This window comes from Centroberyx gerrardi, chromosome 10, assembly GCF_048128805.1.
Source record: "Centroberyx gerrardi isolate f3 chromosome 10, fCenGer3.hap1.cur.20231027, whole genome shotgun sequence".
Taxonomy (NCBI): Eukaryota; Metazoa; Chordata; class Actinopteri; order Beryciformes; family Berycidae; genus Centroberyx; species Centroberyx gerrardi.
In genome coordinates, this window is record NC_136006.1 from 3232636 (window position 1) to 3259682 (window position 27047).

The 27047-nt window shown below is 41.8% G+C and overlaps 2 protein-coding genes across 3 annotated transcripts in view; both read left to right on the forward strand.

The window, feature by feature from the left end:
• The window catches only part of lcp1 (lymphocyte cytosolic protein 1 (L-plastin)), a 120961-nt gene that overhangs the window by 21087 nt on the left and 72827 nt on the right, over positions 1-27047 (forward strand). The window lies entirely within an intron of this gene.
• itm2bb (integral membrane protein 2Bb) lies at positions 803-25882 on the forward strand. 2 transcript variants are annotated; one of them, XM_078286014.1, is made up of 7 exons: positions 803-1037; positions 18042-18176; positions 19754-19819; positions 20665-20814; positions 21977-22087; positions 22983-23133; positions 24682-25882. In XM_078286014.1, the coding sequence occupies exons 1-7, from the start codon at positions 954-956 to the stop codon at positions 24768-24770; spliced, it is 786 nt and encodes a 261-aa protein (XP_078142140.1). In that variant the 5' UTR covers positions 803-953; the 3' UTR covers positions 24771-25882. The 2 variants fall into 2 exon arrangements, with proteins under 2 accessions (XP_078142140.1, XP_071783392.1); XM_071927291.2 differs by having other exon boundaries at positions 18045-18176.

Consider the following 27047-nt stretch of genomic DNA (forward strand, 5'->3'; position numbering starts at 1 on the left):
ATTTTCTAGCGTGTGATTTTCATAATATTTGTTATAACCATGTTAGTATTGTATAATAACACGGAACACCGCCGTGCTTTATCTGCTGTGAGAGAACTCGAGCTAGCTCTGACAGTCGCCCTGATAGGGGGATAACACCCCGCATTTGGCAACCCTCCCTAGTTGTCTGGTGAGTTTTGTTTATATTCGCCTGAAGCCACAACTATAGACAGATGCGTAAAGCTAGCCAGAGATAGACCGGGTTAACAGCGGATTAGAAGGGTTTTAACTTAAAAAATAAAAGTATACAATTTGTCACTTTTTTTCTAGTCATTTGCATTGTCTGCTAGTCTTTTCTTTTTGGCATTTATGGCGACCAATATTGGTTGAATGTATACATGATGCATGCTGGATATGTGCCACAAATTTCGTGTCATTCAAACTTTTGGTGTGGGGTACATGGCTGGTTATTGAATTTTTAAAATCTGACCTGTAATTCTAGCGCCCACTTTTGGCCAGTCAGTGTAATCTTGAAAATACTATAATTTCTCTAAGTTTTCAACACACTCTCTTTATCAAGTTGTCTGGTATACATTTTGTGTTTGAGAAGTTTGTTATCTTGCATTTGCCTATATGTCAATGAATACATGCTGTGAAAAATGATTAAATAAACAAAGGAATCATGATTTACTACAGATTCCTTATTACGCACTTTTCTATCATTCCATACAAGTGTCGCCACAGGATCGTCAATTAGGCTTTTATTTTGAAAGCCATAACAGGAAGTTCTATTGTATGATCCTAGCTAGCTCGACTCGACCCCGATACAGCAGATAGAGACTGGCCGGAGAGAGAAGTACAACAACTCACTTCGGAGCAAAACCTCTTTCTACTCTTTCTTTACTTTTTTTTTCATCGTCGTGATTTTTTTTGCAGCTCGCTCTCGCAGGGTGTTTTTTGAAGTCTACTCCAGGATGGTTAAGGTTTCTTTCAACTCTGCCTTGGCGCAGAAAGATGTGAAAAAGGACGTTGAGACTCTCATCCCCGAAGACGACAAAGTGAGTAGAAAATGGCTAACGGCAGCTAACCGAGCTAGCTGCGTCGAGGCAGTCACAGTTCAGTTGACACACACACACACACACACACACACACAGACCCTGGTAAAGTAAAGATAACTAGTTTTCTTTTAGCTTTGAGAAACTCTTCTTGTAATTTGTCCTAACAAAGGTCACTAACTATATTATTAAATATTCCTATAGGGGGTTTTACAGTGTGTCTGTAGTAGCGTTACGTTACTCAATCGTGAGTTTAGGTACTTTCTCATATTGTGGTTTTTTTTTAATCTCCTTCGGTAAAACTGCTGTATTTCTATAGTTTGGTTGTGATACTTGTCTAGGAACTAACTAAAATCTGCTATATGATTGCTGTAGTTCCATGCAACGAGTTACAGTTATTTTTGTTGTTTTGTTTTTTGTTTGTACGCAGTTTTTTACATTGGTGTGGTGCACAGCTGGGGGAAAATACGTTATTTTAGTTTATAATCACAGTTAACTCTTTTAAAGCAGTTGGTTTTTCCCATAGAAAGGCATATTGTTTAAATGAACAGAATACGTTTCACTTTTTACCCCCACTGCTTTACATCTCATTTTCCTTCTCGTCGTGTCTTACCTGCTCTTCACCGTCTCCTTCCTGTAGAGAGAGCGTGCTTCACTTCAGTGTAGGTTCATTTTAATGAGAAGTGCGTCATAACTTTTTACCCCATTGTTTTTAATGAAAAGTGCATCACCAGTACTCTTATCAGAAATCGTTAAACATGCATAGAAACTACACATAGGCAGACACCAGCCACATAAAGTTAAAGGTAAAGTTTTGCTGTGGTTGGTAAGTTTGTCTAGTCTTCTAGAAATGTTGGTAGGTGACTGATGTCCTAATCTGAATTTGGTCCATAAAACAGCCAAAGTAGCAGGTGAATTTTGGAGTTTTCTAGCCACTATAGCATGTAGACAAAAAGTTAGTGTCCCATCACATCTTACCTTCAGCCCTACATGTGTTAGTGTTGATTTAATTTGGCAGACTAAGTGATTGGTTCAGTGATTTGACCATTTAAACCTAATTGGGGTTTAAACTGCTGACTGCCACAGCGTCACAGTCAGCAGGTTTTCTTGTCTCTGTGGGTGAAGTCCAGTAGAAAGTCGTCCTGTGACTGAATCTGCCTGTCGACTTCTCCGCCCGGTTGTGAAACGATCTGCTGTGTTTCAGGCTGAGGGGAGGAAGTTTTCGTTGGCTTGCCTTCAGATCTGTTTGCAGGTTTGCAGACGGGGTTCATGTGTTCGGTCAGGACAGAGGAGAGAGCTGTGAGGAGAAACATGCTGCTGTTAACAAGAGACTGGACTGACTGGCTGAATGATAAGCTTCGGTCTAGGCTTTGTGTGTGATTGATAAGCATTTTTTTATTATTATTATGGCAACCTAAGGCTTGTGATATCATGCTACGACTGGTGGTAAGATGCAGGAACATCATCTGCTAGATTATCTCCTGATACGATTAGATACGTCATCTGAGGTTCAGGATTCAGTACAACCAGGATACGATGTGATCAATAAAAGTTCAGTGACAACAAAGTCTGACTGTGCAGAATTCTGTTTATTTCTGAGACTCAAATCTTTCTAGCGATGCCATTGGCTGCTAGAATGTAAACAACAATTTCAAAATGTCTTTACAAAGTGACAATAATATAATTTGGATGGAGAGCTTGTGAAACTGTGATGTTCAAGAGTCTCATTAGTGATTACTACAGCAGAATAACATGGAGCTGATATCACCATTCATGTTCCTGACACAACATACGGATAGTCACTTTTTATATTGCGATATTCTGAATTTCGATATATTTTCCCATCCCTTTTTATCTTTATGTAGCACTTATAAAAACACAGTTACAAAGTGCTTTACAAAGATTGTACACATACTTAAAAACACAAAAAATCAGCAGCAAAAACAAGTTAAGAAATGGAGGTATCCTACTTTTACAGTCGACTACCTTTGAGCAAGGCACTTCAGATATTCTACTGGAGCTGCTTAGAGGCCAACAATAGGAGACTGTGGTTGGACTGGGCCCGCTTCCTGTATGCTGTGTGAGTTCACATGCTCAGCAAATGTTCCCATGATAAATAAAGGTAAAGGAGATAAGCTGAGTAAACCAGGAAGTGTTATTGTGTGAAACAGGCCTCTGTAGAGACGCGGGGCTTTCTAGAACATCACTGCAACACACTGTCAAGAGCTGGAGAGCGTCTAATCTTTCCTCTTGATGTTATCTGAGGTATTTTTTTTGCACCATATCTATCTGTGTGGGTGAATTCGACCTTCTCCTCCATCATTCCTGCAGCTCCAAACTGTTCATTTAGATTCTCGGTGGTTTTCACCTTCTCCCCCCCCCCCCTCCCCACAATCTGCCTCTTATCTTGATAATCGGAGCTTAATGTCTTCCTTCTGGGGATTGAAGCGGTCGCTGCAAAACGGCAGATTCTGCACTTCTTCACTTTTATGGGGGGATTTCCTCCGATGGCCAAGTGGTTCCACATGCTGCAGCTTTAACCCAGACTGAGACCGCTCTCTGAATACCTGATCCACCAACACTCACTGTCTGAGGCTCAGTTACACTGCTGATGGAGACCGGAGCTTGTCCCTGTGTGTGTGTGTGTGTGTGTGTGTGTGTGTGTGTGTGTGTGTGTGTGTGTGTCCAAGGTTCTAAGAGAGAGGAGCGTCCAAAATGGATTTCTGAACAAGGTGTTTTAGAGCTGCAGGTAATCTTTTGTAGGGAAAGTACAATATTGGTGAAAACCTTTCATCAAACTCAAACGTGGCAAATCCTGCACACTGACATCTATTTTTTTCAACAAAATCTCTTTTCTTTAAACAATTCAAAAGTTCTAAAAAATGTATGACAAGGAAAAACTTTTTGTCAATATCTGTCAGCCCTAATGTATTCTAGGATATAACCCATATCTGATACTAATTTGAACCAGCAGAGATGTTGACATCACCTCCGTTTTTGTACCAACTCTTCTCTTCCTTGTTTCAACACATTTCAGTTACAGTATGTTCCTTCGAATCTTGACTGAATTGAGGCGTGCCACTAAATGCCAGTCAAGTCAGCTCTTTTTCTTTCTTTCCATTGTTGTGTCTCGTCGTCCTCCATGCTCCAGCGCTGACTCAGCCAAGCTGCCATGGAGCCAAAATTATCACACCTGTCTCAGGTGAATGACGTAAGGTTTAGCCTACTTGTTGTCATGGCAATGCTGACAGATTCTGATTTGAGCGTTCAAATACAAGTCGCAACTTAGGTCTCATGCCTCAGGATCTGATTTAGCAGTACATTTTCATGTGGTTCATATCAGGATTGGAAAAATGTGACTCAATGCAGGTTTTTGCTGTTCACACTGCTTAGAAAACATCAGATCTGAGTCACATGAGAGGGGAAATGAATCAGAATTGAGACATTTTTCAGCGGCAGTAAAACGCAGATAAAACACAGATAAAATATATCAGCAGATGAATGAAGGCACAAAAACAAAGTCCAATCCAAAGTGTCTGGTAGAGTAACATTGACCAGCATCTCCTCCCTGTTTACACTCTGCCTGATGAACCAGTGTGGAGTGATGGACAGGACACAAGCCAGCTGAGAAGGTTGTGTGTGTGTGTGTGTGTGTGTGTGTGTGTGTGTGTGTGTGTGTGTGTGTGCGCACATGTGTTTACATATTGAACGTGAGAAAATGCAAATTCATGCTTCTGTTTCTGTGGTCTGTAATAGAAAGGGCTAACCTGTTGTGCACACATCCAGTAAACAGATATTTCCTGACATCTGTCTCTTTGTCTCTGACTGACACACACACACACACACACACACACACAGTCTACACTACACAATAGTAGGCTATACAGTCGGCTATTATTTAAATAACAGGAAGAATAAGAAGTCGTTGGACGTGCATAGCCTTGATGCAAAGAGTATTTTTATTCAAACGGTCTTTTAATACTTTGAAAAGTATTATTTGCATCATGAGTGTGGCGACTGTGTTCTCTTTCTCCTCCAGCCTGTTATTGTTCATCTGACCTTTGTTGAGCTCTTTCCTCGGGTTAAAGAAAGTTAAACCGATCGGCTAAAGCCTGAGCCTGTCTGTAACTAAAGACATGACGTTTATAGAAACACACAGAATAGATGAGCTGAACATTTAGGCTGAGCACCAAGTTCGGCCTTCCAGCTTTTCCTTTAGATAAAACTGTCCTCAAACTGGGATGCAGGTTTGTTTGTAGACCGTTCCTATATAACAAAAAGCTCTAGTATGTTTTATTAAGCCAGAGGCAACAGTACATTCACTCATGCAGGTTGTAAATGTGTTAAAGGTAAATATGAAACCAGCTCTGAAGCCCTTTGTTGTGGTGTAATATTTACATACTCGTGTCTACTAAATGCACTTTTTTGGGGTCCTGAAGTTGTTTTCTTCCCTTTTAAGCCCTTACAGAGTGTCAGCAGAAAGGCCTAAACTTAAGGCCCTAATAAGTATTAAAATGCCTTAAATAGAGTTATTAGAGGTCTGTTTTTTTCACCATGTAGTGACAGGTTTCTCTCTACTGCATGTTCACTCTGAGACTAAAACAGAACAGAGTTAGCAGAACAATCTGCATCCTGTCTGCTTTACTAAACACAGTTGGACTTCATGTTCATTAACAATTAATTTCCTGGTGTCCTTTTTCTTATTCTGCCCATTTATAGTTTCAGACCTTCAATTAGTTATGCTCAATTAGCAGTGGTGGAAAAAGTCCTCAAATCCTTTACTTAAGTAAAAGTAGCAATACCATAATGGAAAAATACTTCATTAAAAGTAAAAGTACTGCATTCAAAAGTTTATAGAAGTATTTTATGTAGAAGTATTAGCAGTAAAATGTACGGAAGTATCAAAAGTAAAAGTCCTCATTCTGTCAGAGAGTTAAATTATTGAAGCATTAACCTGTAAGAAGTATTTTAATGTTGTCGATCTAACTGCTCCATATACTGTTGGGGAGTTTAAACTCTAACAATGCAACATATTTTATGAGCTTATCGTATGTTTTGCATGTAAAACTTTATTCTGCAAAGTAACTAGTAACTCCAGCCATCAGATAAATGTAGTGGAGGAAAAAGAACAAGATTTCCCTCTGAAATGTAGTGGAGGAAAAGTAGAAAGTCTCACAGAATGGAAATACTAAAGTGCCAGAACCTCAAAATTGTACTTAAATACAGAACTTGAGTAAATGTACGTAGTTAGTTTCCACCTCTGTCAATTAGAAACAGACAACGCCAGCGTTTTATGTCTTTATTGGTCTTAAATTAAATTCCAGGCAGCATTATAAAGTCTTAAGTGTATTTGCCTTTGTGAAACCTGCAGATACCCTGCAAGGGGAGAACACATCCTTATGTATTATGTTGTCCTCTGTGTGTCCTGGGTGAAGTCATCAGGACTTGTTTTCCCTCCAGCTCTCCCCACGGAGAAATGCGTCACCTCTGGCTCGGCTGAAGGACGCCGCTGTAGTCGGCACGTATGAACGCTGAAGCTCATCTTATGGCGAGTTAGCACCTCGGCCGCTCTGCTGTCTGCTCATCACATCAGCCTCCGAGCCGTGGCGTTATGAGACGGCAGCCGTGTGTAATGGCACACGGAAACATGCAAATCATGTGCGGGCTGTGTTGGTACATGAGTGGGATTGCTGGAAATGTGTAAGCAGTGGCAGATCTTGAGATTGGAGTTATAAATTTGCTCGGGGTAGGGAGTGTCAGTTAAATGCCTAAGCTACAAATCAGGAGTTTCATTCCAAAATGAGATATGCACCATTCTTAAAAAAGATCTCTCCTATTGACTGCTGGCATGAAAGTGAAGCGCGTTCTTGGTTAGTAGTATCCTGATTCCAGACTCCTGAATCTCGTCCCTCCACTCTTCAGATTTTGTGGAGTGATTCAGAGAGTCTGGTGTTTCCCTCGTCAACGGCTTGTTCTCGCTCGGAGAAACAATCGAGCCAATCAGAGCCTTTGTGGGCGGGACTAAAGTTTGAACCGTTGGTGTGACGGTTTTTCATCTGCGTTTCGGCAGAATAATATTTGTTGAAATCGCCCCTTAACCAGCATATTGCCTTGGCAAAGACAATATTTTTGTCAAAAATGACCGACATTCTTGGTGAAGCAGCCCGATACGTCACTCACTAGTGATGGTTTGGGGAAAATCAGACCCCCCCCTCACAGAAAACAGCTAACGAGGAGGAAATCTCAGGCTGAATAAACCAGATGGACATTCAGTCTGAATGTCAGGCTGGGTTAGTATTGAAGTTAGGAGTCATGTGAAGACATTTGCTTATAAATGACAGAATCGTTTGTTTTTCAAACATAGCCTGATGAATTTCAGGTAGCAGTATTTTTCCAAAATGGATGTACAGTGTTTTGGAATGAAACCCTTCAAATGTAAATATGGATTTCCTAGCAGCGGGCTGAAATGGCCATGGAGGTGCAGTGAAGAGCCGGATGCAGGCCGAGACCGCCTGCTGGAAATGAAAATGCAGGAAGGAAGCTTGATTAAGACTCGCTGGCCATAGTTGACCTTGTGTGCTGCTGTGCTGATGGAGTGAAGAAGGAAGAAGGGTGGAGCTGAGGACTGAAAACTCTATTTTTGTATGTGGAGGTGAAGATCTGCACGTATTAGTCATTTCTCATTTGAAAATGAGATATCAACCACATGGAAAAACTGACGCCTGCTCTAACAAAATTACTGCTGGCATGCTAGTAAAGCAAATTATGGGTTACTATTAAAGTTAGGAGTCAACTTAAGATCTTTGCCTATAAAACAGTTATATATCTGAGGATAGAGTCACCAGTGTTTTTGCAATTTAAACCGTGATTCCTATCATCAAAAGTTTTTCTTGTCATAAATGTACTGAGTTTGAGTCTGATGAAAGGTTTTGATTCATGGACCAAAGATTACCTGCAGCTCTAAAACTCCAAATCCAGTTTGGACCAAACTCTCTCTGAAGAAATTAACTGCAGACTCTGAGATTTGGAAGTCGCAGAAGTTAATGTTGCGATTTCGTTTTCATTTTTTTAATTGTTCAGCTCTACTGATGAATGTCAGGTAGAAAAAAAAAACTTTTTAGAGCGAGCCCCTGTTCGTGTTTGTTTGTCGCCTGCATGACCGTCAGTATCCTTTAGTTCTTCTCTGTGATTTCATGACCAGTCCACAGCTCGTCAGTGGTTTAATTTGGGTCGCTCCCTGCAGATCTCATATTGAACATATGGAGGTTTACTTCAGGCCCTGCAGCGATATGATTTCCCATTAATGGGTCAATCTTCACTCCCAAAGCAGCCCTTTGAGCAGCTTTCTTCGTTACAGCGCTAGTCTCGATTAGCGGGGATCGGATGCTCTTCTCTGTTGCACTCTTATTGCTCCCAGATTGTGATTTAGGCTACAAGACAGGTGTATTTTTACATAAAAGCCTAGTGCAGCTTTAATATTAAGATCATGATAAACTTTGTGTATCAGTTAATAAACAAGAAACATATCCAGTGCCTCCCAGAAGCATCTGCTAAGCTCTGCTAGCTAAAACAACAAGGAGAGCGGTGAACATGAACGCTACATGAGCGATGGAGTGCAGAACGGCCTTTCTTGGCTCCTCACTCGCTCATGTTGCTTTCCGCCTGTGTGTTTCTCCGATGCCGTCTGAGACATGCAGAGCGCTCGAAAGGGATTATGGGCTAATCACTCAGATAAAGACTCAGCCGGAGAGCTTCAGCTGCCTCCCGCTGGGCGACGACCGCTAAAACTCAAGAGGAGGAGGATTAACCAGCCAGAGAGAGAGCAGAGGACGAGCTCCCTTCGCCGTCCTCCCCCAGTCACCATCGCCCAGTACAAACCAGCCTCTGTCCCACTGGTGTTTTACTGCCTTTTAAAATGATGCAGCACACTTCAGTAGGTGTGTTGAAAAATCATTGACAAATTCAGGAAGAAAAAAGGATGAAATCTGTTTATTGTTGTGCACGTTTTCGTGCGTTTTTGAACTTTTTGTCACTTTTGCGCCATACATGTCAGACATTTTTTGCATCAGTAGGCCTCTTTCTTCTTCTTCTTTTTACACTTCATTTGTGAGATACAGATTTCCGAGGTACACCTTATTGCTTCTTATTGCTACGTTGCTTGGAGATTTTACATAAAGCTTGTGGGTTCAAGAGAATGTAGAAAAATACAGAGCTAAAGAACTGCCGGCCACTGAGAAAATTTGATAGTGACAAAAAAGTGTGATTGTAGCCTGATTTTATAGGGTGTGGAAAAGTATTCATTTCCCTCAAAACCTAAAATCAAGAGGCTACCTCGTCACATTTTGCGTCAGTAAGGAGGAAGCCATCCCCTCTCATCCCCGGTCCGGCGGTTCACTGCGTGTCGGGTTTCTCAGCGCCGATCGCTCCACCAACAAAACCAAATCTCAACATGGCCGCCTTCACAGAAGCCGTATCGAGCTCGGAGCGGAGGATGGGGTTTCATGCGGCGCCTTTGGTCGAATGAAACCGAACCTGCATCCTGTACACCGATACTCACCCGTCTCCACTGATACAGAAACACAACCTCCAAGGTGGACTGATGTACAGGACACTGCAGGCTGATCATCGGTGCTGGGTCAGGACGTTTACTGAAAGACAGGAGTTTGCCTTGGATTCGGAGAAATAGAAAAATAGGCGTTTAGTATATTTGCGCACTGATTAAACAGAAGCCAAGTGACTAAAACAAGATAAGATGCAATGATTACAAAATGCAGAAAGAGGCGAAGCGACTAATTTGTGCAGGTGAAATGAAAACCCCAAGGGCCTTTTATAAAAAACATGTCAGCTCAGAAGAAGCCAAAGACAGGGACAAACAAAACATCTAATAAATCAAGATGACAAGAAAACACATTACTGAAGAGAAAAACAGAATCTAAACAAAAGCAGAACACAAGATGGTGGGAAACTGTAGAACAAGGTGTATAAAACGACAAAAGAAATAGAAATGGCCGGAAGGCAAACACTGAAATCATAGAAGAAGGAAATGCAGGAAAGGCAAATATTTTAATTCAATCTTTTGAGGCAAAACTCTTTCTTTCGCAAAGTTTTATTCGCTGCAAAGCTAATTTTGTCCAAATGTAAGATGAACCAGTTTGTCACAGCCTCTGTTCAGAATCATTCAGGCCCGGACAGCGCGGCAGCAGAGTGAAATGAAAAGTGGGAGAGTCCCTGGCTGGAAAAGCAGCCTCTCCAGCTGCAGCCTCCTCCACTGCAGCAGGTTCACAGGCTGCGTGTCGCAACTCGCAAGAAAAACCTCCGGGACGCAGCCAAGAGATCCTGAATACAGGGCAGGGCAAGAGAGACGTAACCTGATCCACTGTTTCAGCACAGCAGGGAGAGACGGGACGGGGCGGGGCGGGACGGGACGGGACGGGACGGGACGGGACAAAACTACAAGAATCTAATGGTTTACTTTTATAAGAAACTTTTCCAACCCCTCCCACTGTGGCTGGTGGTTCCCAAAATCGATCGCTCTTACACCAGCCTACTAGATTTTTTTTAAACGGAGAAGAACCTATAAACAGAGGATGGTTACCTGCCAACATGGCTGACACATGGATGGGCGAACAAATGATGTAGTGCCTCCTTGAGCTGATCAGTGGAATGTAGAAAATGTGAGATGCATCGTTCCTCCAAGTTTTGGCAAAATCCAAGAAGTAAACAAACGTTGTTAGGTCAATCAGTGGACTTTTGAAAATGGCAGAATGGAGCAGTGACATGCATTATTCCCCAAAGTTTCATCAAAACCTGATCATGATGAATAATAGGGATTTTTGTACATTCACAGGTAATAATCCACATTTTGAGAAAAAAAAGGAAGAGAAAAGAAGGGGGGGGGGGATTAATAAAAAAACGAGAAAAAGAAATAGAGGGAATCTCCATGTTAAAAACAGAATTTTTCTACAGAGATCAATGAAGTACCTTCAGTTGGTCTGGAAAAACCCATTTTCATACATTGCACAACAGTTTAACAAGGCAGAGATGACCCTGACTAAAAGATGTTGAGTTCACAGCCACCAGGAACACACACACACACACACACACACACACACACACAAACACACACACACAATCAGCACACGGTGGTCCTCAAACCACGTTAGAATCCCCGATAACTTTGTTAACTGGAAAACATCGGTTTGTTGTGGCTGACTTCATGCGGTTGGTTGGCCAGTCTCTCAAAGACACACACACACACACACACACACACACACACACACACACACACACACACACACACACATATAAAGAAGGGCATTGATCCCCAGTGTAGCGTGACTGGATGTGAATGCGGCCCAGATGAACCTCTCGCCTAGAGGTTAGTCCCAGCAGGGTGGAAACCAGCCGCCACCCGACCACAGCAGCTCAGAGTGAAGCATGCTGGGAGCAGCAGCCACAAAAAAGGCTTATGAAATGAGACCAAAAGCTCTGGTAGTTCTCGAGAAACTAGAGACGAATTATCTGCGGAGGCAACGAGACGAATGAAGTGAAAGGAGAAGAAGAGGATTGAAGCAGAAAGTTAATTTGAGGAGTCGGTTTGATGTGAAAAATAAAACTGTGTGGAGGGGGAGGAGCAGAGCTGACGGGAATCTGTGTATCTTCATAAATCTAAACACAGGGCCGTCCCGGTGGCTCGCACCATGTAAACACAATGTTCTGGGTTGGAATCCGGCCCAGAACCTTTTATCACACGTCATCCCAATCCTTCCTGTCCCTCTCTACTTGGAACTGTCTAATAAAAGTGAAAATGCCCCCAAAAATAGTCTAAAAAACCTTTACATAGGGCTGCACAATTAATTAATCATATATTGGGATTCTAGTTTCCACAGCCAATGTACAGTATTGGTGAAATTGAAAGGATTTTGCTTAATTTGGAATGTCTACTGTAGTTGAAAATCAAAAAAAGTAAAAAAAGATGTTTGTATAAAATCATTTTGCCTCCAATCATCAAGAAAAGTGTGCCTGATCAATAATCGTGATCAGAATAGGTAGCAAAATGATCGTGCAGACCTACCCTTATGTACCCATGTTATTAGTCTTATTAGACTAGTTATTAGTTATTAGACTTTTTTCCTCAAACAACTTAATAAGCCGACCGTAAACACGTTTTCCATCTCAGGAAAGTAGTTCCGTAGCACAGAAAATAGTCCCCGGCGCAATGAAGAATTTGTTTCCATTTGAATTTGATTTGGTAATAACTACAACAGCCTGACTTTTCATGGTAACAGTTAGCGATTTTTAAAATGTAAACGATGTCTTTGTGAGCTGTATTTAAAGGTTTTTAGCTTCCAATTGGAGCCAATGACTTCCGGGTTGACGGCTAAAAAGGAACGTGGGAAGTGGGAAAGTAAGATTTTGTTATTTTCATAGGATTTGTTGACGATAAGAAATGCATTAAAAAACACCAGCGTTATCCTTTAACACAAAAGTATTTGTGTATGCCTGTGTCTGTCTGTACATTGCGTTCCTGTGTGGCATTGGCATAATACTTGAATGTGTTGCCCATGTTGACACACGAGTGTGTTAATGAGAGAGCCAGAGAGAGAGAGAGTGTGTGTGTGTGTGTGTTTCAATAGTGGTTATGTTGAAGTTATGAAACGCTCATCTGAAGCTTGTTGGTTCATGTTTGTGAAGCAGCTTCAGCTCTTCTTTAGCACTCAGACTCTGTTGCAAAACAGCGTGTCAGAGTCGGGAAGTGACTGACATGGTGAAATCTTACCGCTGTTTATCGTCAATATCTTCAGAAAATGTCTCCATCTGGCTGGTCGGTCACACGGCTAACACAGAACCCGCAAGATTGTCGTGTTAACTTTTCCTTCAGCTCTAATGTCTTCCTCTGTTCACCCTAACAGCTACTAAAATATCTGTATAGGAAGTGTTCACATGTGACATGATGCTGATAGGTGAGGCGAGGCCACATGTTGTGTTCAAGGTCAACAGAAGACATCACTTATTGTTTTAGAGAAATGGCGGATGAGGAGCTCCTGCGTTTCTCCTACGATTATTAATGTTTCATATTAATCTGCTCGGATGGCTGGTGGCTTCCTTGTGTCTGAGTCCGTCCAATTTTCAGACATTTTTGAGAAAATGGTTTTCAAACTGTCACCTCTCCCTAACTCCTGACAGTTAGACCAGTCAGATGCTGCAGTTAGTTTTAACCGGCAGACATGCTGATGTGTTCGCTTTTCTCAATATTTCATCTGCTGTGGTTAGAAGAGGTTCAGTCCTCTTCTCCTTTCTGTCCTGTTTTGCTTTCAGTTCCTCATTTCTTTCTTTCTTTCTTCAACATATTTCTCTGAATAACTGAAATGTTCCCTTTCAACCTCCTGTCTGCAGCTGCCAAACAGACTAGATCTGATGCCATGAATGTTGGCCTCTCTCTTTCTTTTTCTCTTTCTCTCTCAATTCAATTCAATTCAGTTCAAATCTGCTTTATTGGCACGACAGAAAGGATCTATGTTGCCAAAGCATTTGCAAAGGATAAAGTCAGATAAATAATGGATAATAAACAAACGATTCAGACTCTATAATATCAACAATAGCATGTAAAAGTAATTCAGTACATTCAAAATAAATGTATGTCAATGTATAACAATACAGGACTCACTCTCTCACTCTCTCACTCACTCACTCACTCACTCACTCACTCTTGGTCCCTCTGTCTCTCGCTCTCTCTCTCTCTCTCACACCTCTGTCTCTCGCTCTCTCTCTCTCTCTCTCACACTCTTGGTCCCTCTGTCTCTCGCTCTCTCTCTCTCTCTCACACTCTTGGTCTCCCTCTCTCTCTCTCTCTCTCTCACACTCTTGGTCCCTCTGTCTCTCGCTCTCTCTCTCTCTCTCTCACACCTCTGTCTCTCGCTCTCTCTCTCTCTCTCTCTCTCTCACACTCTTGGTCCCTCTGTCTCTCGCTCTCTCTCTCACACTCTTGGTCTCCCTCTCTCTCTCTCTCTCTCACACTCTTGGTCCCTCTGTCTCTCGCTCTCTCTCTCTCTCTCTCACACTCTTGGTCCCTCTGTGTCTCTCTGTCCCTCTCCCTCTCTGTCCCCCTCTCTCTCTCTCTTTCTGTCCCTCTCTCTCTCTGTCCCTCTCTCTCTCTTTCTGTCCCTCTCTCTCTCTGTCCCTCTCTCTGTCTGTCTTGCTCTCTCTCTCTCTCTTTCCTCGCTCCTTCAACCCCCCCCCCCCCGCCCCCCCTTTCAGTTCCTCTTTTCTTGTCTCTCTCCCTTAACCTTTGTCACTTTCTCTTTTCTCTCGATGGATGAATCGTCTTCCCAAGAAATGTGAACCGACACTTGGGGGAGTTTTTGTGTTGTTGTTGTACAGAGCTGCTGCCCGGTGCGTATCGTTTCCTGTACTCAGGGTGTTTTTCTTCTGACCAGGACATGCTGACTCATGCTAGTCAAATCGTCAAAGCCAAAGACGGGTCGAGTTGCATTTTCTGAGCTGATATCAGTTTGCTGACCGCACAGATAATTTGAATGTTGACCGTCCTGAATACTGAATGATGTCTGTGTTGTGTACTGTTGTTTTGTGCTGGCTTTGTATCCACGGGTCCTTTAAAAAGTCTGAAAAAGTCTTAAAATAAATCATCCTTTATTACTATTATTATCTGGAGTTCAGTCATTGGAAGTCACTTTTTTTTCACCATACACTGCATTTCTTCTCTTAGCTTAACACAGAACAGGGTTATTAGAACAATATGCAAAACATGTTTTTTCTATTGGACAGTTGGACTTAATATCCGTTAACAATTAATTTGTTTTATTTCCTGTAGTCCTTTTTCTTTTTCTGCCCATTTATAGTTTTATAACTTTCAGTAGCTGTGTTCAATCAGAAATTGGCTGGTTTTTCCAACTTTTTTTCTTTATTTTGTTTTTTGTACTTGAGTTCAGTTCCAGGTGGCATTAAAAAGCTCTCAAGAAAACTTAAATTTGTTGTTGTGAAATCTGCAGATACCCAGTGTAAAGTGAATTTCCCTAGGGACAGCAAATCATAAACAGTCGTGTTGCTGTCAGCAAGCTCTTCAAGTGTTCACAGTGTGTAAGAATGGTTCATAACAGACCAGTTTTACTGCAGAGGTCAGACTGAACAGAAACAGTTTGTGGATGCTTTTATCCAAAGTGTCTTATAGTACCATGAGGGCAAACATTTAGTATGTCTGGTGTGGGAGTTGAACCCTGGAAGTGTTTGTCCATGTGGTACAAGAGACAAGAATGGGATTGTGGCAAAAGGAAACCAAAGCTAGAGCGGCATACTGTTCCTCCACAGGTCTGGAAAGTCTGGAAAGGCACAGAAAAACAATTTGGCAAGTTGCGGGTTTTAATGAGTTTGGAAATTACACAAAAATTATTGAAAAAATAGTTGTGCTGTCCCAGTATACTATACATACGACCACATATTTTCTGTGGTTTTAGAATGCTGTCATTTCATATTCTGATATTTGTTGCTGTTAAGAATAATTTTGTGACATCGTCGGTAGGGGCAAGATGACTGCCGGTGTAAATCATACTGAAATTACGGTTTGGAAAAGTGTAAATTTGAAACTAAAACTGTGCAGGAAGCCTGAGTTGTTCAGGTCAGACTACGAGCTGTGCTTTTAGACTTAACCCATTTAAAATGTGAAAGTAGTAATATGAAATCAGTGCCTTCAGAAATGTTAATGATTCTCTAACTGTTAACTACAGGCTGAGCTGTCAGCCTCAGAGGGGGTTGCCAGGTCTGAGGAGGAGTTCAGGGTTTAGAGGAAAGAGAAAGGAGGAGACGAGTCCAGGCTTGAGCCGGCATTCATCCGTCTGTCCAGAGTCCAGACCGACGTTTCCCCTGTTTAATATTTACTCACCGTTCTGCCTTCCACTCAGTCTGCTCAGCTCAAAGTCTTCCAGACACACACACACAATGATGTTATAATATATTCACCGTCGTCCCCTTATATAAACTGTACACAAACAGAAATCCTTGTAAGATATTAAGTCATCTATGATCTTTATCGGCCTCTATCGGCTGTCGATTAAGTGCTTAGTCGATAAACAGTAAATTAATCGATTATAATGTTGATAATCGATTGTTTTAATCATTTATAAAGTGCAAATATCAAGCATTTGCAGGTTGCAGCTTCACAAATGTTAAGATTTGCTGTTTTTTTCATATCATTAAATGAAGGCTTTGGCTTTTTTGACTGCTGGTCAGACTGAGGAAGACATTTGAAGAATCACTTTGGGCTCTGGGAACTTGTGATGGGTGTTTGTCATTATTTTTTACATTTTATAGACTAAATGATTAATCGATTAATCTGAAAACATAATCGATAATGAAAATAATTGTTTGTTGCAGCTCTAGTCGGCAGCCAGTAGGAATTGCAAAAACATTGATAGAACTGATCTCCTCCTGCAGAAGTCTCTGGCACAGTTTTTAAAGGCAGAAATCTCATGTGGTGAAGTGATCGTTGAGTCATTGGTATTGATCAACAAGCCTATCAACCCCCTGCATATAGATTATGGTCATTTTGTGCTGTGGAGCAGGAAAACATGTAGGCTACTTATTGCCCCATTAGGTTTGCCTTAGATTCCATATTATGCTAGAGTCAGGGAAGATGTTAAACAGGAAAATATGTTCAAGTTGAAACTCTTTTTGTAGTTTTTGTTTCCCCTTTTGAAATAATCATCAACTGCAATTTGATGGAAGGAAAAGTAGATGTTTTGCTCCATGTTATCATCTTAGAAACTGTGAAACCTGGGCTGGGATTGGAACTGAAGGCAAAACTGTGTTATTGTGCAACAACACAAGGACACACACACACACACACACATGCAGGTCTGGAAAAAAATTGGAAAATAAATGATTATTTCTTGTCAAGAGTAATTAGCTGGACTGCGTAGACTAGTATTACTTTAAGTGTTGTTTTTCTGTTTTGTAGTATATATTGTGATGGCGATGCCAGCTTAGAGGTCCAGCGTTGTCACTCTCTCACTCTCTCTTTCACTCTTTCTTGCTTTCTCTTTCACTCTTTCGATCACTTCTTTTCTCTTTCTGTTCTGCCTCTGTGATTTGCATCATGATGAGTCATGCTGTTGCTCTGTGTCTCTATGAAAAGGGATGTGGAGCCTCCTTCATCCCCTCTAAACAAAGCCTTTGTTTTGATACACACACACACACACACAGACACACACACACACACACACGCTCCTCGGCCTCCCAACACACCCTGGTCTGTGGTTGTTGTTGTTGTCAGGAAGGTTGCCAGGCTCCAGGAGGCCGGCTGGTGTGGTGTGATCTGGTTTTGCCTTCGCCTCCATGCTGCTGATGGAGCGACAGCAGAGGTCAGAGCGGTGATGACAGAGGAGGAGACACCGATACACTGACGATCGATGATAATTTGTGCCAAAATCTTAACATTTTTCTAGTTATGGGACAATCTGCTTTTCTCACGATACGATTTAATACATGATCTGTGGTCCAGGATTCAATACAACCAGGATACAATGTAATAAATAAAAGTGACAACAAAGTCTGACTGAGCAGAATTCTGTTTATTTCTGAGACACAGATCTTTCTAGCGATGCCATTGGCTGCTAGAATGTAAACAACAATTTAAAAACGTCATTACAAAGTGACAATAATATAATTTGCATGGAGAGCTTGTGAAACTGTGATGGTCAAGAGTCTCATTAGTGATTACTACAGCAGAATAACATGGAGCTGATATCACCATTCATGTTCCTGACAGCAGAATAACATGGAGCTGATATCACCATTCATGTTCCTGACCCACAATATGTGTTGTCACATTTTTGTATTGTGATATATTGAATTTCGCATCTCTGTAGGGACATTTTTGTTACTTTCTTGCTTGAATCCTGGTCGTCCGGTTGAAGCACGGCACCTTACTGCCTGTGAATAAATACAGAGGAAACATTTAAACTCGTCTCACTGCTGGTCCTCTCCCCCCCCCAGCAGGACCCGGAGGTGGGCCTGCCGGTGCGTCAGCAGTCCAGAGCCTGGTGCTGGTGCATGTGCCTGGGTCTGGCCCTCATGCTGTCCGGAGTCGTGGTGGGAGGAGCCTATCTGTACCGCTACTACATCCTGGAGGTAAACAGTGACTCACAGGTAGGGAGGGAAATTACGGATAAGAAAGAACCGAAGAACTGAAAAGATACTCTTGGGGAACAATTTGACAAGGCTTTAATATTATGACAGGTTGCCAAACCTCACAAGTTACTTCTGAGTCATGTGACTTTTGTTTACAAGCTGCGGTTGGCTTATAATTGGGCAGTGTGAACCTACCAAATACAAAAATGCAACAAAGTCAGTTTTCCACTGTGGTTCAGACCGAAGAAAACCAGCTGGAGGTTTGATCACACTCTATGATAGTAAGAAACTGAAGCCAAACCAGCACCAGTAGCATGTAACAGCTACTAACTAGATACAACACAAAACATTAACTAAAGTTTGTGTCGCGCTTTTCAGAAATGTTACAACAAAACCGTCTGTAACCGTGCTTTATCTCATTTATACAGAGAATGAAGGAAAGCAAGTGAAATAAAATACAACAGAGCAACAGTTAAAGACGTAACATTTCAATGCAATAAAGAAAAGTTTTTGAAAATGGGTTGTGAGAAGACAGTGATGAGGTGAGCTACCTGTCCTGTGATATTCATGGTGATAAATGACCACGCTGTTACATTTTTAATTGTGGTAAGTTTATCTACTCTAGCAGCCGGTTTAGCAGGTAACCAACCTATTCTGAAAGTCGTACATGGCTGGTAAAATAGCAAAAGTGGCGGGTGAACTTCAGTCTGTCAGGAAGTGGTCGGTGGACAAAAACAAGTTGGTTTCCTTCCCTGATCACGACCTTCTGTGGGAGATATAATCAAATATCCTGCAGCATTTTGCATTTTATGTGTTGTCAGCATTTGCATGTTTAGCTCAGCATGTAGAGTTTAGTTAGCTTAACACTGCTGTCACACTAATACAGCCCGACCCCTGTTATGATGTTTGTTTTTTATTAGAACTGGAAATTCACACCTTCACACAGCAACAGCTTTAGGATTGTCAGGTCTGAAGTTTACATACCAGCTACTTTCACAACTTATAATGTTACTTTCATATCAGTATTGGAAAGTATAATATCATTAAATTCAGGCAAATGCTGGTGGATTTTGGCTGTGGCTGGTAAATGAGTCTACAGGCAGAGATTTGGAGATCCTGTTCTATTTAAAGTCTGCTTGGCTGGTAAAACGGTCAAACTGGTGAATTTTGGCCTCTGTCTCTGCTGGACAAAAAGTTTCCTGTCCTGATTACATGACAAAGGTTCTGCAGGATGTTATCAGTGCAGGTTTTATTGTAAGCAGGTTTTACCTTTTTTAAAACAGAACTGAAAGACACAAACACAGGAGAAGTGACACTTCATGGCCTTTATTTAAACATGGACTCATCTCCATTGACCTCCATTCACTTCTGCTGTCGCAGTTTTCAATATTCTCCTAATCAACAGTCACTCTTGTCTCTCTCCCTTTTGTCTCTTTTTTTTTTCTCTTTTCTTATATTACCTCATCTCTTTCCTTTCCTCACTGCCTGTTCCTCTCTTTCCCTCTTCCTTAACGTCCTCTTTCCTTCCCTTCCCTCCTTGTCTCCTTCCCTTCCCTCCCTCCCTCTCCTCCCTGCAGGAGGGCCAGGTGTTTGTTTGTGGGGTGAAATACCGTGAGGAAGACTTCATGATCCAGGAGGAAGAGGTATGATGCAGCAACACAGTCTTTCCCATTTACATGCAGTGTGTTAGAAGTAAACAGTGTGGAGTTTGTGGAGTTCCTCCTTTTTTAGTTTTATTTATTTATTTAAATCGAGACAAACAGCTTTGACAAAGTGAAAACATGAAGCTGATCATTAAAGCTGCGGTGTGAGTGATAACAAGGGTCATGGTTTTTTCTCCAGCAAAAGTATTACCGACTAATCGACTGAGTCACTGATTGATTGATTGGCTGGCCGGCCGGTTTAGTGACTGATTGATTGACTGCATGAGTTACTGACTGATAGACGGATTGACTGACGGATTGACTTCAGGCAGTGGTATACTTGCATCAAAGTTGAATCCAAAATAGAAACACAATCAAACACATAGCAGCATACATACTTGTTTGTTTACACGCCACGCATTAAAATGAAAGAGGTAACTGTAACCAAAAACAAACAACAACAGCTGCAGCGAAACGGCGACAAAGGCAGCTAAGGGAATCTGAGGATTTAGAAAGAGTTTGATCGGACATAAAGGTGCAGATTTCCTCCAATAAGCTCAGCGAGCCGAGCCTCCAAACCATTCATGCTGAAGAGTCGACTACAAGATGTTAGAGATGGAAATAAAAGCAATCAACAGGGAAAAGAAAAGGAGAGGGTTTTCCAGTCACATACTGGAGGCCGGTGTGTTTAGCCAGCAAGCCTGTTCACACCGTGGAGTCTGAAGCCAACGCAGCGCTTCGTTTTTTTACGAACCTGTTTCTTCAGCAAGTACACCATGACCTTAACTGCCTGAATAACTGATTGCACGGCTGACTGATTGACTAACTGACTTGACTGGTTTCAGGCTAGGGAGGACCTGCCGTCCCAGTTCCAGCTGCGGCAGCTGGAGGAGAGCATCAGAGTGCTGGAGAGGGAGCAGGTCGAGCTCATCAACGTCCCGGTGCCCGAGTTCGACGACAGCGACCCGGCCGACATCGTCCACGACTTCCACCGGGTGAGTCGGCAGGAGAGAGTCTCCACTTTAACTGCTGACAGACAGAACAGACCAAAGACTGACTCAAGTACAGATGCTGTCCAATGACATATAGACCAAATTAATTATTCGTTTATTATAATGTGATCTCAGCTCTCTGGCTGCCTAGTTGATCAGTTTCCTTCATCTCCTCTATGGAGAATACAGTAACATTAAAGAGTAATGAAACACCAAACCCTAATCTGTGTAAAGCCTGACATCTAAATAAAAAAATGGTGTTCAGTTACTCTTTAAGCTACTTGACTTGGCTGTTGGCAAACATACAGACACCTATAGCATGTTACATACAACATGAGAGCACTGCTTACACAACATTGTTTATTTGTGTAGCTGCTAATCACAGTTCCAGTCTCAAAGGGCTTCACTCCGCCCACATTATGAAACCAATGAAAACAACGACATTCCCCGACCTGAGACCCCCGACTGAGAACAGGGAAAAACTCCCACAACAACCTCATGAGGAAAAACATGTTAGAAGCCTTGGCAGGAAGACAGACAGGAATCTAACATTAAACCCTCCTGCAGGACGGTCAGAGAGCAAACAAAGATGTAATGTTGACAACAAAGTGGAGCATCAACAAAAAATGAACACGGCAAGCAAGGACATCAGCAACAACAGTGTGATTTGATATGAAATGGCAGACTGTGTGCTGTCTTACGATCATAAAAAGTTTCAGTTTGCCATATATAGGACCCCATATATATATAATAGGACCCCCTCGAAAATGAGACAATACATCTCAAGGGGTTTATCCTCTCAATAAATTGACTTTACATACATCACTGCATTGAGTTCATGCAAACTAAATTACATGATGTCACGGGACGGGAGAACGTACGTCTTCTTCATCTAATACAAAAAGAAGATTACTGGAGTTGGATGAAGTTAGAGTCGCAGTTAAAGTGATTTATAGTTAAAAATGTTCACAATAATTCAACTTTTTCTTCCTTTTATTAATTAGATACTAGTCCATAAAGAATAGACTTGTAAAATGTAGATTAGAAGAAGTTTGGTAGAGTCCAGGTGTGGAGGAGAGAGAGAAGTGTGAATGTGACTCTTGAAGTAAAAGAAGTTGTTTTCCTGGCCTGGTGATATTTAATGTCGTTCCTCTCGTGTGTCCAGAGGCTGACGGCCTACCTGGACCTGAGCCTGAACAAGTGCTACGTCATCCCCCTCAACACCTCCGTCGTCATGCCGCCCAAAGACCTGCTGGAGCTGCTGGTCAACATCAAGGTAAGCAGCCGTTTACCGACACTCACATCCAGACAGGGAAAACTAAAGCAGAAGAAGATTAAATTCCTAGATTACCGGCATCACAAGCAGCCAAAAAGCCCTGATCATTTATGGAACGAAATACTTGTTAGCTTAGAATGATTAAGTTTGATAAAGAAATTCTGGAAAGGAAATCAGAGCTGAGGTAGAATGATATTTTTGATTTTGGTGTATATTATATTTGAAGAGTTTCATGTAGAGCTGAAAGATAATGACAAAAAATCTAATTGTGATTATTTGACAGAATATTGCAATTGTGATTTAAACTGCGATTCATATCATCACATCAAATTGTATAGTTTTTCTTGTCATACATTTTTAGAAGTTTAAAATTGTTTAAAGAAAAGTGATTTTTAAAAACTAGATGCGAGTGTGCAGATTTACTGAGTTTAGTTTCTGATGAAAGGTTTTGATTCATGGACCAAAGATTACCTGCAGCTCTTGTTCACAAATCCAGTTTGGACTAAATTCTCTCTTTAAGAAATTCACTGCAGCCTCTGAGATTTGGAAATTGCAGAAGTTTATATTGTGATTTTTTTTTTTTTGTTTTTTTTGTTTTCAGTTATTTGTTCAGCTCTAGTTTCATGCCAAAATTCGATATCTACCATTTGAAAAAAGTGACACATTCCCTCACAATATGATTGGTAGCACAAAATATTATACTTGTATGTTTAAAGGAAAGTAGGTAACTGTGCCTGTTGGTTCACAAGATAATTTTAGAGACTTCATCTTCTTTATTATAGACGTACTTATTAATGATCTTCAGGCAGAGGTTGTTTTTTTTCCAAAATGGGCAGCATGTCTTCACTTACGGTTTATTACGTTGTACCATGACCTGTTGTCCTTGTTGTTCCAGGCCGGCACCTACCTGCCCCAGTCCTACCTGATCCATGAGGAGATGGTGGTGACGGAGCGGCTGGAGCACGTCGACCAGCTGGGATACTTCATCTACAGCCTCTGCCGCGGGAAAGACACCTACAAGCTGCAGCGCAGGGACAGAGTCCTGGGTGAGATATAACGTGCTGAGCATCGTCCCTGACGTGCAGTCGTCCTGCAGTACTGCTTTATTTATTTTAGTGTCCCACGATGCTCTGAATGCTGCTTCAGAGGCTTTTTAATAAGAAGAAAACTCTGGGGAAACACCGAATACACTGATAGATGCCAAAAAATTTATGAAATATATTGAATATCGGCTATCAGTGACTTCATTCTAAAAGAATCGGTATCGCAATCGGCCTTCAAAAACCCATATCAGTCAAACCCTAGTTATAATTATAATTATAATAACTTTATTTATATAGCACCTTTAAAAACAGAGTTTACAAAGTGATTTGACAGTCAAAATAAAAGCAGAATACTTAAAATGAATTGGGGAAAAAAAGCAGTGGAACAGTTTGAGACAGGAATTAAATTAAGAGTGAAGAAACAACATGTAACACAGCACTGAGCTTCTGCTACGTCACACGGTTGCTATAGAAACAACCAGGCTCATACCTGACACACCTCTTCTACAAACACATTTACATTCTCCCTCATCACTGAGAAAGCTCACATGGCAGCCGACTCGTTCCCCAGCAGAGTTAAATCACTCTGCCTGTCGGGACACGCTCAGTACTCGATGCAGGAATGTGTTACCTGAACCTGAAGCTGCCCGACCTGAAGCTGCGTTCAACAGCAGCACGTTCAGAGACGTTTATTCAAACTCAGTTCAGTCGGTTTGTCCAGGTGAACGATGACCTTTGAACTCTGGTGGCACCAAATAACGGCACCGAGAGTCTCAGTCCTTAACAAGAGAACTGCAACTCCAACTACAGGAAACCGCCCCGAAACGTAAGGGATTATGGGTAGAAGGAGACTGAAAGCCTAGCAGAACAAAATGAAGTCTGGACTGATGCTCATATTCAGCTGTTTTTTCATGTGTTCTTACCTGGTATGAACACCACAGAAGAAGAGACAGACGAGTCCATCATGTTAGGAGGAGCTGGAGTCAGATCTGTTTTGATTTCATTCCCGTTTTGCCTGATTTTAAACGGACATTTTGAGTTTTAAGAGGAGTTGCTGCTTTTATATTGATGTACATCAAGTCACAATCAACCCGTTTCAGAAGACAGATTCTGTTTTGTTGTTTTTTCCTGATCTTTAATGTCCAATTGTGTAGGAAGTGACTTGGGGAAAATGTATTTATTTTTCTCTCTCTGTTTTTTTCTATTTTTAGTAACCTTGTATGTATATATACTTCTTAAGATTTTATTCTGCTGATCTTTTAATTTCTGTTTAATCTTTAAATTTTTGCACATGTATAAATGTGCTCTTTTTATGTTTATGAATTACGATTTTAGTGCTTTTTTATGTAAAATTCAGCGCTGTGCAAAGCATGAACTAATAAAGTCAAAGTCACGGGAAAACAACCCTGATAAAGGCCAGAACACGCTAGTTTTATATCTGTTGGTTTGGTCAAATGTTTTCCAAGAGAAACAGCTGAATTTAGTCGTTCTGTCCACTGAGCTATGCAGGGAATCAAACTCCTAACGGTGAACTCTCTGGTCTCGTTGCAGGTATGCAGAAGCGCGAGGCTCTGAACTGCCGCAAGATCCGCCACTTTGAGAACGAGTTTGTGGTGGAAACCAGCATCTGTGAGCCCTGAGAGCCGCTCCGCTCCGCAGCTTCACTGGTGTGCAGTGAGATTGGTTTTAATCCTCTGTCTCTCTTTGAATTGTTCTCTTGTTTCTGTTTGTCCTTTACTTCAGGTAGTTTGTGTGAGTGAGAGAGTTGAAATGTGAAGCTGTTTGGTAAATATTCATGGAGTTTTCAGAGTGAAAAAAGGAGAAGAGTCGTGTATTTTTCCATTTTGTGTAGCGGGGGTTAAGACTGAGGGAATCGTTAAGACATAACTAGCTAGTCAGCCTCGCTGATTACTGAATAGTTATTTAAATTATTGTAATCAAAATAATTGCAATTATAGCATGATCATGTATTTTAATGGACATGGGTAAATTACAAGTCTGCCCTTTTTTCCAATTAAAAAATAGGAAATTGCAACTTTTGTACCACTGAACCTGGTTTTTGGATTGGATTGGTCCAGGGAGATTTTTTTTGTTTTTGTTTTTTTTTGTATTTTGTCTGCTGTAGCTATTAATACACTGCACCTATTCTTTCTTAACTGGAACATGATCTTAAAATAAGAGTGTGGATACCTGTTGCTCTTGTTTAGCTTTAAACATATTAAAAGTATTGGATATTGGATATTGGTATTGGATAGGAAAACAACGAGGATAATTTGGCAGTCTGGCGTTCTGATGCAGTTTTCAATAAAACAAGCAGGTCGCGCTTTAAGACGCAGCTGTTGAAAAGAGCGAAGGCCTGCATGAGGAATTGAGGAAGCTTGAGGAAGCCAGCATGTAGGAAAAAATAAAATGTGCTAAATTGACTCGGGACTCGGGATTAAAACCCGGGATCTCTGCTTTACCGGCCGAGCTGAACTCAGTGCTGCAGCATCAGGCTCATCGGTCTGTAACCGAGTCCTGCAGCGGCACATGTGCAGTAAGGTTTAACAAATGTTTGGGACCGACAGACAGAGTTACTTCTACTAGCTGCCGGTCGCAGCTAAAAATAGGAAAACACACACACACACACACACACACACTTATGTTAACGTCAGTAATCTTTTTCACAAAGTTTGTCTGTGAAAGTTCATTGTTTTTTGAATGTATAATTTTTTGGATAACTGCTTATTGTACTAATTTGTATATATAATCTCTGTAAAGATATGGACAGACCAACTCAACAATAAATCTTTAAAAAACAGTTCTGTTGTCATTCATTGTGTGAGTGAGTGTTTTCACAAAGTGCCGTAATATTCCCCCAAAATCCACCAGATAAGTGGGTTGATCTGGTTTGACCGGCACCAAGCTGCTGCTGCTGCTGTGTGGAGTGAGTCTGCTGTGTGGAGTGAGTCTGCTGTGTGGAGTGAGTCTGCAGTCTGCTGTGTGGAGTGAGTCTGCTGTCTGCTGTGTGGAGTGAGTCTGCAGTCTGCTGTGTGGAGTGAGTCTGCAGTCTGCTGTGTGGAGTGAGTCTGCTGTGTGGAGTGAGTCTGCTGTGTGGAGTGAGTCTGCAGTCTGCTGTGTGGAGTGAGTCTGCAGTCTGCTGTGTGGAGTGAGTCTGCAGTCTGCTGTGTGGAGTGAGTGCAGTCTGCTGTGTGGAGTGAGTCTGCAGTCTGCTGTGTGGAGTGAGTCTGCAGTCTGCTGTGTGGAGTGAGTCTGCTGTGGAGTGAGTCTGCAGTCTGCTGTGTGGAGTGAGTCTGCAGTCTGCTGTGTGGAGTGAGTCTGCAGTCTGCTGTGTGGAGTGAGTCTGCAGTCTGCTGTGTGGAGTGAGTGCAGTCTGCTGTGTGGAGTGAGTGCAGTCTGCTGTGTGGAGTGAGTCTGCAGTCTGCTGTGTGGAGTGAGTCTGCTGTGGAGTGAGTCTGCAGTCTGCTGTGTGGAGTGAGTCTGCAGTCTGCTGTGTGGAGTGAGTCTTGTGTGGAGTGAGTCTGCTGTGGAGTGAGTCTGCTGTGTGGAGTGAGTCTGCTGTGTGGAGTGAGTCTGCTGTGTGGAGTGAGTCTGCTGTGTGGAGTGAGTCTGCTGTGTGGAGTGAGTCTGCTGTGTGGAGTGAGTCTGCTGTGTGGAGTGAGTCTGCTGTGGAGTGTCAGCTGTCAGCAGCATGACATCTGATCACAGTGGAAATTTGTCCTTGATTAAAGTACTAATCGGAGGGACGCTGCACAGGGGAATTATGGGAAGTGGGCCGGGTGGGCGGCGGTGCAGTGTCACCTTGAGACAGACAGAGAGACACTGAGGACCTGGAGGCTGTTGACTGAGTATGGGTTTTTTTGTATCACATATCTTTATTGATTTTGAACATTGTACATCACTTTTCCAAAATGAGT